At 40.6% G+C, this 15,011-nt stretch overlaps 1 protein-coding gene across 6 annotated transcripts in view; it reads right to left on the reverse strand.

The window, feature by feature from the left end:
• Positions 1–15,011, reverse strand: part of Ten-a (Teneurin-a transmembrane protein) — a 1,070,822-nt gene that overhangs the window by 24,989 nt on the left and 1,030,822 nt on the right. For 5 of the 6 annotated variants that reach the window (XM_076790528.1, XM_076790526.1, XM_076790525.1 and 2 more), the window contains one exon: positions 6,228–6,254. The exons of the other annotated variant lie outside the window; for it this stretch is intronic. In XM_076790528.1, coding sequence (XP_076646643.1) covers positions 6,228–6,254 — 27 coding nt within the window. The remainder of the gene's footprint in view (positions 1–6,227; positions 6,255–15,011) is intronic. 6 annotated transcript variants of the gene reach the window in all.

The raw sequence follows: 15,011 nt of genomic DNA on the forward strand, positions 1-15,011 counted from the left end.
TTCTGTTTGCATTTTTTTTCTAGTCATTCACTTTTGTCTCGTTCTTTTTCTTTTCTTTTTTTTTCTTTTTTTATTCTGCTCTTTTCTATTCCATTCTTTCATCTTTCTCTGTTTTTTTGTCTTTGCATTTTCTTGTTTTATTTTATTTATTTATTTAGTTTTTTCGGTTGTCTTTGTGCTTTTATATACTTGTGCTTCGGGTCTCATGTCTGCAGGGTAGTAGAATTATTCACAAAACGTACTTCGTGTTCGAGCACTGTGCTTTTCTCAAAAAAAAAACTCTGGCGGGCATTTTGGGGCGGGGGGTAATCAAAAAACAGTAGAAATAGATCATTCGGCAAACAAACAAAGAAAAAAAAAGAAGTAGAACGATCGTCTCGTTAGGCAGGTAAATTAAATAGGGGGTGGTGGGGCGGGCGGGCGAAAGGGGGGCTGCGGGCAAGGGTAAAATTCTTTTTTTTTTCATGTTTGTTCATTGGTTACTTTCGGTGAGAAGTAGAACGCATGCATATATATATCATGTAGTAAGATACGTAATAGGCGTAATGAAAAATATATGTGGTTAAGTAACAATAAATCTGAGGGCTGGATTATCTGCGATATATAAAGTTGGAGTATGTTTAAGCTGAATATTATTTAAGCGATCTGTGTTTTGTGCTGAATATAATGAGATCGATATAGGTAGGTAGATAATAATAATAATAAGAATAATAAGAATAATATATAAAATATGCGGTGTGTCGCGCGCATGCGTACGCAGCTTGTTACGGTGCCCTTGACCACTGTGCTAAATACAAGCAAGAATAAATTTACAAAGTCACTTTTAATTTCAATTGAATAAAGATGGTATCTAGTGATTAAAATACAAAAGATGTATCGAGTAAGGGAAGCTTCACTTGCAGGGTTGATTTGGTGGTTTAAATAGCCCGCGCGGGAGGTGAATGACCTCTCTGACCTGCGGCGTACTTCAGAGCAGTGCGAAGGGTGGTGGCGCGAAATTTAAAAACTTTGTACACTGCACGAAAATTTATCAAAGAATATCGATGAGGAATTGCTTCTCTGGATTTTTAAGAGAATTTTAAATATTTTTCCCAGTGTTAACAGAGCGATTTATATAATCAAATTGCGGTAAACTAATATACCTACGTGTGAATCGTGGACGATCTTCTTCCATCTTGTGGGAAGTACAATTATATTTTGGTGCTGAATGTTTGTGAATCTTTACTAAAATGGACTCGGATTGTTTAAAACTTTTCCAACAATTCAAACAAAACAAATTTGGGACTTTCGAAATATTTATTTTACTTTACAATGTCTATGTATATTTAGGTTGCTAATTTACATTTTTATCTCATCTTGTTTTCAGCGAACCTTGCTCCTTTATTTTTTTTTATCTCACGTTGCTTTTCTAAAACCACCCTCTCCATGTAATACTCTATTTACTACACTATAATTTGATATTAAAACATTGATATTCTCTGTACCGTTTTAGTCTATATTTTTAACTCATTTTGTCGTAGATGCTGTGTTATATTTTTACCAGATGTTCTTTTCCAAAAACTACCCCCTTCATGCAACTGTATAATACACTACAATTTTTCAATAAAATGGTAAGGTTATTGTTACTGTTTTGGTCTTATACTTTCATTGTGTCTTTCAATAAATCTTGTTCATTAATATTTTCATCGGATGTTATTTTTGAAAACCACCCTCTCCACGTGTCTACTCATTACACTGCAATTATCCAATAAAATACTAAAGTAATTCCTGCTATTTTAGAATACATTTTTAGCTTATTTTGCTTTATTATATTCATTTTCCTGTTCCCATGACCTTACAGTTTGCCAATACAGCGCCACCACCATTCCTGCTACTTTATCACATAACAGGCCCATAAATTTCGCCAGATTCCGCTAACAACCCCCATAACGAACACAATAAAAATTCAGGGCGGTCTAACAGGCTGCATAGATGCGTTCGTTATGTAAATATATATATATTTTATATATATATATATCAATCGGTCCCTAAGGGATGCGTATGGGGTGTCATGATTCGTTCTTGGAGGATCGCACATTTCCCCCATGAAAACACAAGGACGAATGCTATAATACGGTGCTCCGTAAGTCCCCATAAGAAGGAACTTTTCCTGGTGCTCGTGCCACCGATCTGACGATTAGGTGACTTGGGGATCAAACAACATGCCGGGGTGCTGATCCTCCAAGTACGAGCACAGCAAGGTGGCAGGCACAGTCGTCACTACTGGTATAAGTCCAAAACCATAAGTATCTGAATGGTTTCCAAAAAACGAAAGAAGGCAACGCAACAAGTGAACCAATCGAAAGAATGAAGAACGGAAAAAACAGTTGAACGGATGCGTTTATCGATCGAGCGGTCCCGGACACAGGCGAGATCGTTTATGTTGCGCGATGGACACCGAGAAACCTTTGAACGGTGTGTCCCTTGGAACTCGGTTTCAGACGAGCGGCTTCAAATTGATCTCGAAGCTGACGGATAAACGCTGATCACCGGATTCGCCTCGGAGATGATCAAAAACTGTGCCGGCAAATAAAGAAAAAAAAAAAAAAAAGAAAAAGAGAACAGATCTCGAGGTTCGTTTGCGCGCGGAGTCCGACTTTTGAAAGCATTCTCATCAGTCCTCGGCGGATCCACAGCACGCGGACCAACTGAAAGACCGTTTTTTTATACATATTTCCGAATGAGCGGATGCATAAAAAACTTTTATGCACACCGGGGTTTGTCCGTGCCGGTTCTTCTATTTGCGTCCGGATACGTTTCACGGATACACGTTCCATATTCCGCGCGAAACGCCGAAACTCGCTCGTCTGAATCGAGCTTCGAGAAAGTACTGCAATTACGGATTCCGGGCGCGGAACTGCCGGCAAAGAAGAAAGTTCGAGCAACGTTTCCTCTCCGAAGAACCTAATCGGCTCCTTTCGATTGTCCGCGATATAACTGAGAAAATCAAACACGCGTTCCCGCGAACATTCTCCCCGCTGTTTTCCGTCCCGAACGAATAAGCGCAGTATCTTCTCATAGAGAAACACCGGTACGACCGTCGCCGAAAATTTCGAGCTCTGTTTTCGGAATGAACGAAGCTTTCCTCGTCGTTGTTTCAATTAACCGTGCGATCGCGCGGGCAGAAAACACGTGTTCTTTTTATCACGAAGAATCGGCGGGAAGCTTTGTCCTGTGGAAAACTCGGGCTCGAGAGTTTCTTGTCGAACGATGGAAATTGAAGAAACTAAAAAGAGAACGGACACGGTGTCCCGGCAAAGAGAGAGAAACCGCGCACGCGCGCGCGAACACCGTCTCTCACGTTTTTCTCTTCGACCACGTCTTTTCCGTCTCTCTCTTTCTCTCTCTCTCTCTCTCTTTCCCCTCTCTCCGCCCTTCGTGTTATCTTCTTTGCTTTCAATTCCTCTGTTCCGTTCCGTTTCCTTCTCCTCTTATTTACCGTTCGACTACTACTCCCGTTCGGATTATGCGCGGAGATTACTCTGATCCGAGATATCTATAATACATCGGGCGGGAACGTAGCGCGAGCATGATGGCTTCCGGTTTTTGTCGCGAGAGTCGCGCGAGCGCGATCGAACGAATTCGTTTGTTTTGTTTTTTATCTTACACGCGCGAAGAGGATTCTCTTTTACTTTCTTTCACCGTTTCGGTTTCTTTTCTCTTGATTTCTCTTTTCTTTCTTGTTCGACTTTTTTTCGTTTTGTTTCTGATCTGTTTCGTTTGCTTTGTTTTTCTATTTTTTTTTTTTTTTTCGTTAAGATACGATAATAATTATTGTTATGATTATTATTCTCGGTGGGTTAGAGATGTTAGCACGGATCGGTTCAAGACAGACACAGGGCTTTGGTGTACGGGGTTGTTGGCACATTGTAAGACAGGTGATAAACAGACGTAGACAAGGGACAAGGAGGGAATGGTCGATCGGGTCCTTTTTTTTTCGTTTTTTTTTTGTTTTCGGTTTTCGTTTTTTTTCTCTCGTTTCTATCCCCCGATTGAAATCGCAACACATCGCCGATCCGTCGTCGTCGTCGTCGGCGTCGTCGGTTTTCCGAACACAAAAAGCAATCGACGTGCGGCTCGATCTCGTTCCGTTTATACAGTTTTTTTGTTTTTTTTTTTGGTTTTCTATGGTTTTGTCGTTTCCACGTGGCCGTGTGTGTCTCTTTTTGGTTTTTTTTACGAGTACACTCTTTTTATTTATTTTTTTTTGGTAACTTTCTCGTAGACAGTGTTCGTTTTATCGTCGATCGACGATCGTATGTGTGTGGGTGTATATATATATATATGTGTGTGTGTGTGTGTGTGTGTGTGTGTGCGTGTGTGTAGATTTGATGTTTTAGCGGGTTCGTGAGTAATGAGATCGATCTCTCGTAAACGACGGAAAGGAACAATCGAAGAAAACTAAAAGTATATGTATATGTATATGTATATATATATATATATCATATCATATAGTGGCATGGAACACGCAATAGTATAGTCTTGGACGCAAGGCGCGCGCAATTAATAAGTCAGCGTTTTCTGTGTGAATGCTAGGGGTTGTTGTGGTGGTAGGGGGGGTGTCAAAAAACGTATTCGCTAGAGACAAACTCGAGACAAAGGGTTCTGGTAAACGTACATAAAAATGCAAGCCTGGCAACACAAAACAACACAAGACCAGGTAATGTATACACACACATATATATATATATATATATATATATATATATATATGTGTGTGTGTGTAGAGAGAGATGTATATATATAAAAAAAAATATATATATGTAGAGAGAGATCGAATTGTATAAAGTACACGATTCTCAAACATACTATTGCCGTTTAACGGGACACAGTTTCGTGGGTGGTAGCTATACGTGGCGCTAACAGGGACACGAAGACAGTACATGACACAAACAGAAACAGAATGGTGGGGGATCGGCGGGGATGACAACATACCGACGACATATCACAGATAACACAGAGACAATTCGTACGATTGCAGTTTCTTTTGATGCAGGTGCGAACGGACCCTCTCGCTCGCCGACAAACTCCAGCCTCGAACCACGTCGAACCGATCCAAACTCGACGTTACGATTCTCGTGAACGCGGAACTGTCTCAACTTTTCGAGAACTTGTTCAGAAATTTATTTACAGAACCTTCAAACTTGAAATATCGTTTGACAGCGTTTGAACACGCCCAAGTTTCGAACCGAGCGAATGCACTCGTCGAGCGAATATAAAAATGTGCAGATTCGCTGGATCTTTCGTGACAATCGACGCGGAAACTGTAATGGAGGATCGTTTGACGTCGTTAGTCTCGGTTTGCTGGAACTGGTCCGAGACAGAGGGTCCGCGAACCGCAGAAACAGATACACAGATAGACAGGTACGTACAGGAAGAAAGAGAGAGAGAGAGACAGAGAGAGAGAGTGAGAGAGAGAGAGAGAGAGACAGAGAGAGAGTGAGAGAGAGAGAGAGAGAGAGAGAGAGAGAGAGAGAGAGAGAGAAAGTAAAGACTGAGAGTGAGAGAGAGAGAGAGAGAGAGAGAGAGAGAGAGAGAGAGAGAGAGAGAGAGAGAGAGAGAGAGAGCGACAGAGACAAACAAAGGGGTACAAGAGAGAGAGAGAGAGAGAGAGAGAGAGAGAGAGAGAGAGAGAAGAGAGAGAGAGAGAATGATAGAGAGCAGTTAAAAAGAGAAATCATATCGGAGGAGGCGACCAGTCGAACAAGCGAGGTATGATCAAACACTGGCGAACATAACCGAGGAACGACAAACTGAATCGAGAGAACAGGCAGGTGTACATGAGGCGAAGGTTTTTAGGGTGGGGGGTGAGGGGGTGGGGACAGTGATGAAAAAAATAGTAAACGAGAGAAACAAACGGAACATACAGTTCGAAAAAACGCAGGCTAAAGGTGGTAACATACGTATACATATATAGATAGATAGAATAGATAGAATAGATAGATAGATAGATAGATACAAATACGGGACATACGAAAAAACATGTAAGATGAATGTTTTACGAGCGAAACGAGCAATAGATGGTACTTTTTTCATTGCTTTTCTCTTTAATGTCTTTTTGCATTTGTCATTCATGTTTTTGCTTATTCTTTTTTCAATTTTTTTTTTCTTTTTTAGGTTAGGTATTTTGGCAAGAGAAAGGTTGTTTGGATAATGAACGATTAGCGAGAGCTTGAGCTGCAACTTACCACGGTGTAAAGGAATTCCAGAACGTACTACGTGTGGGAAAAACCAACGAGAAGAAAGGGCGTTACCACGGTCACAGAACCCGCGTGTAGCGGGCAAAAACGGACGCGCGTACGCAGCATTGCGCGAGCAGTCGTTTCCGGTTTCTGTTTCGACTATCTACGATTTCGAATTTTGCCGACATTCGGCTTGTCCTTGGCTCGATTTCGTGTTCCTCGAGAGAATCTTTTTTTCCGTCGGATCGAGACGCGCTCCTCCCTCCCGAGACCTCGCGGAACCCTAGACCTTCTTCAGACCTCTGGATCCTGTTTTTTCGGGAGACCTCTGGCACCTCCTGGGACGTCCCAGGACGTCCACGGATGTTCCGTTCATTTCGGTTTGGGAGGGGGCCCGAAGATCTCGACCCTGTTCGCGAAAAGAAACCCCGTCGTCTACCGGTTCGGCGAAATCGAGTGCTCCATCGCAATGTTCCGCACGCCGTTACAGAAACAATAGACGTAGACACACACTAAATCAAGCGTACCCATCACACACGCGGTATTCGACAGTCACGCCAACATGAACGCAGTCACCCGCAGACTCATCCAACATAGAGTGGTATACACGTGACAGACACAAGTTGGAAACTACGTCACACACATCATGTATACGGTATTATATCTATATATACACACGTCTTTCATTTTTTCTGGATCGTTGTATATATGTATATAATACATGTGTAGAGATAGAGTGATAGCGAGAAAGAGTGGGAGAGTCATTGAGGTGTCGCACGGCCATGATTGACCCCGATCTTCCGGCGAACCGGAAGTCGAGATGCGGGTTTTTAATGACTTTTTTTTTAATGAGCGGATCGAGGCACAACCCGTCTGGACCCCGGGTGAATTGATCAATGAAATAATGAGGCTCGGAGACCGGGTTTCTGTGTCGGAATTGATACCGGGTTATCGATTCCGGTGAAGTAGCACTGGGGTTATGGCAGGGTTTTTTCCAAAATGAATGTCTACAGCTTTTGACTTTTTTCTAATTGTTGTATAATGAATGGTTGTTTTGATACTTTTCCTATTCCGTGATTTTAAAATAATAAAATGGGCAAAGAAAGGAATACGCTAAGGCACAGAAATGTATAAATTTTCCAATCAATTTTACAATTTTACAATATTGCAATCGAATAAAAGTTTTACTGCTTATTTTATGGACATTAATCGCTCGTTAATCGAAATTCGACAGATTCTGCATTAATAGAGATATTTTTGTACATCATTTAACATACACATTTAACATAACCAGGAAGGACTCCTCAGGTCTTCAAAAGGGATTAAAATGAGTATTTAAATCAAATTTCAATCTTTCTTGAAATTGTTTTCGATTATTCGTAACTATTAACACAAAGACTGGGGCCAGTGTATAACAATATGGAAATTTAACTTTGTATCAAGAGGTCCTGTAATAACTAATTTCTTAACTTTCAATCAATCAAGAATGCTAACACAAAAAACAAGTCAGGATCCAGTGTACGTCAACGTGAAAGTGAAAAAATATTAAAATTCATGTAAAAATGAATTCTATACAATTTCATACGTACGTCCTAATTGTTTACGGATTTTTCTATGTTCTTGACATTTAATCAATCGGAATCATATCCAGGCAAAAATGAAAATTTGACTGGAAGTTCTTGTAACAACAAATTTCATACATTTTATTTATATTATATTTTTGACTTTCACTCGATCGAAAATTAGTCGGAATTCAATAAATCAGCATAAACTTACGTTAAAATTCTTGTAATAACAAATTTGATGTACTTTAATCTATACATATTAATTTTCTATTCCTTGGCCTAATTTCCTGATATTCTCAAGAAGACATAATTTTAACCAGCTGAATGAATGCCCATAAAATATCCATAAACATTGTCTCCGAAATCCAGGAGAAGCCCCGGCGCTTAATAACGGCTCGAGGGAAATAAAATACTACTTTAACTCGAGACAATTGTACATTGCTCTGACAACGTTGCCCAAAAGTATTTTCAACAACAAACAGAACTCGCTCAACTTAAAACCACACCCAGTTATGCCCCACTAACGAACCTTAATCACCGCCATTAATCAAACAAGCGACTCTAAACAACCCCTTCGAACAAACCGCAACCCAAAAAGCAAACATGTCCGCCGGAAACTAGCCAGGTAACCATGCCCGGTCGGAGACGCATGGAAACGTCCCAACCGGCGCCGATTAAGGAAACAAAGGGTCGTGTCCTCGGCAAGATCAGGTCTCGGGGGTGCAAGTAATTAAAAAGTCGCGTCTCATCGTCCGGCGTCCCTTTCACGTCGAGCGTTTGTCGTTTCGTTTGGAATTCACCGTCTCGTCTCGGACGGAGGCTCTCTCCTCCATCGAGGAGTCGACGGGTTGCTCCCGAAACGACAGCGTTCGATCTCTCTTATCGGCAGTTGGCCCGGCTCGAGGGAAGCCTCCGACTGACAATGAGGAGAGATTCCATCGAGCCGGCTGCCATCACGAGGACCAGGGGGGTGGGCGAGGGTGGGTGGGGGGTACGATCTTCGGAATATTGATTACGGTGTCCGAGCGATCCCAGCCTGAATTTCTGATTCAGGGACCACGGATACTTGTATTCCGTCTGTCCGGTTCGGGATTCCACTCTGGGAGACAGGGTGCACGGAGGCGGGGACAGGGTTCCTTGGCTCGGCCCGAGATAAGAATTCTCCTCGCGAACGGTTCGATCGGTGACGGCTTCATCGCTGACAGCGAATATTTTTTCTCCCCGTTCCCGGGGACTCTTCGTTTTACGCCATTTATGCTGAATTAATTTCTACGAGAGCCGAGAGGAGCTACCCCCCGGTTCTCGTTGAAACGAGTCGCTTTGGTCTCTCAAGGCTTCCCCGCGACCACGTCCTCTTTCATCGAGGAATTAATGTTTTAAGGTGAATGCAAATTGTTAAGGTTTCTCGATCGCGTGATCAGATTGCGGTGGATCTTGAGAGACGGGAAATTGCTTTTGCCATTCAGTGTGCAAATTATGGTGCTCGTTCGCGGGCTTCCAAAGTGAGCTCTGGGGTTTGGAAATTTGGCTGCACTTTTGATCTGGATGGTTGGCTGTAAAGCGAATGACGGTGATTTTAGATTCGTTATACTGGAGATTCTCAGTGAACGTTCTAGTCTCTTTGTAGCACTCGAGTTTTTTAATATTTTTATTGAAGTAATGCTAGCTTTAGTGAAATTAATGTCGACGTTTTTTGTGTAGTAGACATTTTTGTTAGACTGTCGGTCTTCGTGGAAAATAAAAATTGCATTAATTGCAAGAAGCGGAAATCGAGCAGGAACTCTGGTTGAAAGTGGAAAATAGTATATCGATATTATTCAATTCTTTTTATTTTTCTACTGTTACGAATTTGCAGTGTATTTTATTCAACTAGAGGGATGAGTGGGCATTTTTTGTTACTTTGAGTGTATCTTTAATTTATTCTTTCGAAGTACATACCACTAAATAGCAAATTTAATTCACTGAAATACAAGTTCAGCAAAATAAGAATTTTAGAAAATTGAATAGAAAATTAATATTCTTCTTCACTTCATAGGACTAATAGTGACCAATTTTTCATAGAGAATATCAGTTTTCTGCGTCAATTACAGGAAACAGGAGTTAAATATAAATATCTGTCTTCTGTTAACAATTTGAATAAATAAAGAGTGACACATATAACAGAATCCTTCAATTCTTGTGATGTTTTTACTCTTTCGTTTGTTTAGCTAATTAATTTTTACCGCTACTGCATACAAATAGTTTTACATATTTTGTCAATAACAAATAGCTAACATTGAATATTGCTTTTCACATGTCCACTGCAGATTTTAATGCAAATGCCAATTTTCGTTAATTATTCTACAGAAATCAGAATAAACGTGCCATTTGTGACTAACTAAAAATGGTGGTGAATTCACAATTTGTTAAATGCCACAAGTGCATTAATATCTAATATAAGCATCTTCTTGTTACTAATACTTTCTGGGACTCCTCGTTCTTACGTCTCCCAAAGGCAAAAAATTCGAATAAAATATTTACTGTCGACAATACTAATTGTAATGCAAATATTACAGGAGAAGACAGCAAACAACTTTAACACTGTTAAAGTAAGTGTAAAATGTCAGGACCCTCAAAGTTGCATTTAAATACACTGCATGTATTGTTCTACTGTCATTCATTTTAAAACCAATTTGACAAAACCTCGTAGAAAATCTTTGAACTTAAACTTCAACAAAATATAGGCTCCCCCTGGGAACTTTATTAAAATTTTGCATCCATTCCAAAAATCGTTTCTATCGCTGCCATCTCTTTTCCTCAAGTTTTCTCGAATATATTGGGACATATGTTTTAAGCGAAATTTCATCTCGGAAATAAACAATCGTTATGACGCTGTTTCCTATCGTTCCGAAGTTTTACTTTTCCTCTTCCAAACGCATCCAGAATTGATTAATTTAGTTAACATTAAAAATTATTTTCTTTCAGTGTAATCAGGGAGCAAAGGTACCCTTAAAAATCAGTGCAAAATTATTCACAGATTTCTCATTTGAAAAATTTTAACCTACCACAGAAACAATTTTAACAATCTCCCTTACCCCTCAATTAAACATCCGAAAAATGTTCATAACCTCGAACTGCACAGCTTCCAATCTTGAACAAAGCAACTTTAACCAAACAAAAAAATGTACAATGCACGTTATGCATCTGTAGGAGGAACAGTAGAACTTTAAAATGATATGCAATTCGTTGACAACAAAAGTTTCTTTCCAAATCAAAAATTGCGCTCAAAGTACAGGAAGCAGGGCTTGCGACGTTAGGCTAACCAAAGTATGATGCGCGGGGGTACGAGCTGTGCGCGACCTTGAGCGACCAATTGGCTGGGATGCAACACGGTAGGGTTGCTCTCTGTAGCGATAAAGCGTCGGTGTTTCATGGAAACGAGGGTTTATTGTGCTGGAGCCGATCGAAGGAGAGGAAGAGCATTTCGAAGGCGTCGGCGAGGGTGCTCGGAAACGGTGATCAATACCGTCGTGTGAGACGCCGCGAAACAATGGATATACACACACAACAGGGACAAACAAACTTTTATCCCGCTCTCCACAACGTCTCTTTCTCGTCGCCGAAACGGGACCAGTCGTAAACACATATATACCTGTTTATACATATATATTGTATACACGCGGGGAACGCGCGCATCGGAACCGGCAGTAGCACGAGAAGTTTCAAACTTGTGTCTACCATTTCTAGAAATAACTTTACTCGGACGATCGAGTCGCGGCCTCGTCGTCGACTCCTTAAAATCATCGAAAAAGATTGTTTAAACAACAGACTTAAAAGTAACAGACTCGGGGAACAATCGAGACCGACGAGACCGGAAGTCGAACGCCCTCGTGCGCTTTTATCTATGAATCTCCCTTTTTTTTCGTTAGGTAAAACTGCTTAAACAAACTGGCCGAAAACAACACTGTGGTGAATATCACAAGAATCTCGAAGAAACGAAAAACGATATTACATAAAACGACACTCTTTTCTCTTTTGTGTTTCTCTTTCTTTTCTTCTCTCGTTTTGTTTTTCTTTTTTTCTTTTCTTTTGCTTGACAACATGTATACGGAAGGTATATGTAACTCTTTGGTTTTTCTTTTCGTTTCTTTTTGTCATTTTTTCTTTCATTTTTTTTTGCGGAGTATTGCGCGCTCAGTTCGCGGCAAAGAACAATAGTCAGCCTGGAAGAACGTGTGAAACTTTTCTATACGCGGGCCGAGAACTTAATTAAACCGATCGATCGAGATACGATAAAAAAGCGAGTCTCTCGAGCGTTTTCTCCGTGTGCAGACTTTTCGTTTCTTTTCTCTTCTCTTCTCCTCTCAGGCTCTTTGCTCGGTTTTGTCTTTTTCTCCGTTTCTCTTTTTTTTCTCTTTGGTTTTTGGTATCGGATATTGTTTTCTTTTCTGTTTTTTTTCTGTTACTCTTTGGCTTTGTTTTTCGGTCGTTCAGTCTGTACGTAGAACGGAGCCTCTTTCGGTCTTCGGCTGTAGGGTGAATGGTGATCTGGTTGGTGGCAAGGGTACACACAGAGGATAAACACTAGACAAAATACACGAATCCCCCGAAATGCGCTCGCAGCCGCTGCCGCACGCGTCCCGAGCAAATCTTCATCAGTGTTGAGCAAAGGCCACTGACCGCGCCACGACGCTTAGGCGATCTCGAGATTGGTCCCTAATCTTTCACCGAAACTTTCCTCGGACCCTCTACAATTCATCTGCGACAAGTTGCCCTAATCATACGCGACTATCTCGCCTCGATTTTCGCGTAAATAAAACATTAGTCGAGAAACAAAGATGGCCACAAAGGTATCCGTACACGAGAGACCGTGTTTGTTCAATTTAATTTTATCAGGTTTAGAATAACGTTCTAATGTCAATGTTAAAGTATTGCGAACGTTGAATTTTATTGACTGAGAACTTTAAGTAAGTTAGTTGTTAAACAATCGATAAGATTAAATTGAATCAGCTGTGTCGACGAGTAGCAGGATTTTTGTGGGCATCTATATAGATCGACGTTTTTAACAAGTAATTTTTAGATAACGACACCTATCAATTTTTACGAGCCATATCATTTTTATTATGCTATAGTGCTTCACAAATTGCCGACACATATTTTGTGATATGTCCGACAGTTTAGATTGAGTGACTGAAAAATGGCGGACGAAGTTAGGGACTCGAAGAGACGTTTGATCAAATATATCTCGGATATTGTCGACTGCAGCAAATAAAAAATTATTTGTTTAAGAAGCTTGTTAAAGGGTACTGTTTTCAATGACTCTAGTGCTTCTGCTAATAATATTGTTTTCTTTGTAAACATGAACCACACACATTTATGTACTGGAGAATTTTTGTACTGTTTTTAAATGACTAAATAATTGTATGAACGCAAGCTGTGATTCATCTCTGAGAATATAAACAGACTGATATTTTTAATTTCATCTTTATAATGATGTCTTTGTTAATCAAGTTGATTGTATGTACATTTAAAGAATATTTTGGTAAATACAGTATTTCAGGAGATATTAGACACAAGAATTCAAATAATTACAAATACTTACAATATTACAAATAATTGTAATTCAAAAAATATTTTGGTAAATACAGTACTTCAGGAGATATTAGACACAACAATTCAAATAATTACAAATACTTACAATATTACAAGTAATTGTAATTTGAAAAATATTTTGGTAAATACAGTATCCCAAGAGACATTACACACCATTCTCTCAGAATCGCTATTAATCAAGTTGATTGTACGAACATTCAAAAAATGTTTTCACAAATACCAGGAGATACAAATGTACTTTTATACACAGACAACTTTTTACCGAAATCAACAGTTTCCGAGAAATTTAATCAACCCAGTTTTCATGTCCTAACGTCACCAACTATTTTCATCCCCCTCAAGCAACCCCTACAGACCGAATAAAACGCAAATATTTTCTCAAGCACTACATCATATTAAAATCCTTGCAAAATCAAAATATTTTCCTTGCCTAACTGAAATTTTGAAAGTAATTTCGAAACTAATATAGTCTTCAAGAATACTAAAAATCGCCTTGCAGCTCGAAACACCGATTCGAAAATATACCGCAAAAACGGAACAGGTTACAGCACCGATCCAAGAACCAATACCGTGATTTCTGTCTACCAGAAATCGCGTGAAACCTCGGTAAATTGAATCGCGCGAGAAACAGAAAGGAAACACCGCTAAACGCTGTAACCGTAATTAGCAATCTCGTTAGGTATCGATTGTCAATGCAAAGCGGCCTTCCGGGGCGACTTTTCGATTCCGCAATCTACGAAACTGTGCGAAACTAGTCGCCCGGTTGGAAGTTTCTCGCCGGTAAATGGCCAACTCCGTGGTTGCCACCGGCGTATAAGACGGTCGTGTGTATCGACCGGGCGCCGAGAATTGCGAGTAATTAATATTGGACGTTGCGCGCGCGTTACGAGAGGCTCCTTTGATCGACAATGCTTCCGAGATGATCACTGACGCGTTTGGCATTCGGGGGAGGGAGGGGGTGAAACACGAGGAATAGGATGGTTAAGGGGTTTTGGCCGGGGTTGTCACCCACCGGGGGCTCTCTTGATAATTCAGCTGTCACGGATATACCGGATTGTTTGGCATAGTAGCGGTGCAATCTGATTAAATCCGTTTTTTTTTCTGTTTTCATTTTCTCTTTCTTTCCTTTCTTTCTCGTCCTTTCTCGCGATTCGAGAAGTCAGTCGCTCACGATGGGGTAAACATCGCCACGATAAGAACAATAAGAACAACAACAACAACAACAAAAAATAGAAAGATAAAAAGAAACTTCTCGAAAAATTTCTATCAATTTTTTTTTGGTTCTGCAGCACCGAGAGATATGCACTTGCTATTGACTGAACGGAACGATCTAAGGATTCACGATTTTCCCCGAGGGATCATCGACGATTAGGGTCGTCGATAGGCGCGAGATAGCGTGGCTGTTTCCCGCGTGTTGCCCCATCGTGAAGCTTCGGCAGAATCGAAGACGCGTGAACAAACTGGTTAGGCGAAACCATCGTGGCCGTGTGCCGCATCGTTTTGTGCGATCAAACTCGTTCGGCGCATCAGAACTGATACAATGGTCTCTTCTCCCGTTTCTCTGTGTGAGTGAGTGTGTGTGTGTGCTTGTACACACAAATACTGCACATTTTCCGAGCGTTCTGTGACGCGC

The sequence above is a fragment of the Halictus rubicundus genome, chromosome 7, assembly GCF_050948215.1.
Source record: "Halictus rubicundus isolate RS-2024b chromosome 7, iyHalRubi1_principal, whole genome shotgun sequence".
Lineage (NCBI taxonomy): Eukaryota > Metazoa > Arthropoda > Insecta > Hymenoptera > Halictidae > Halictus > Halictus rubicundus.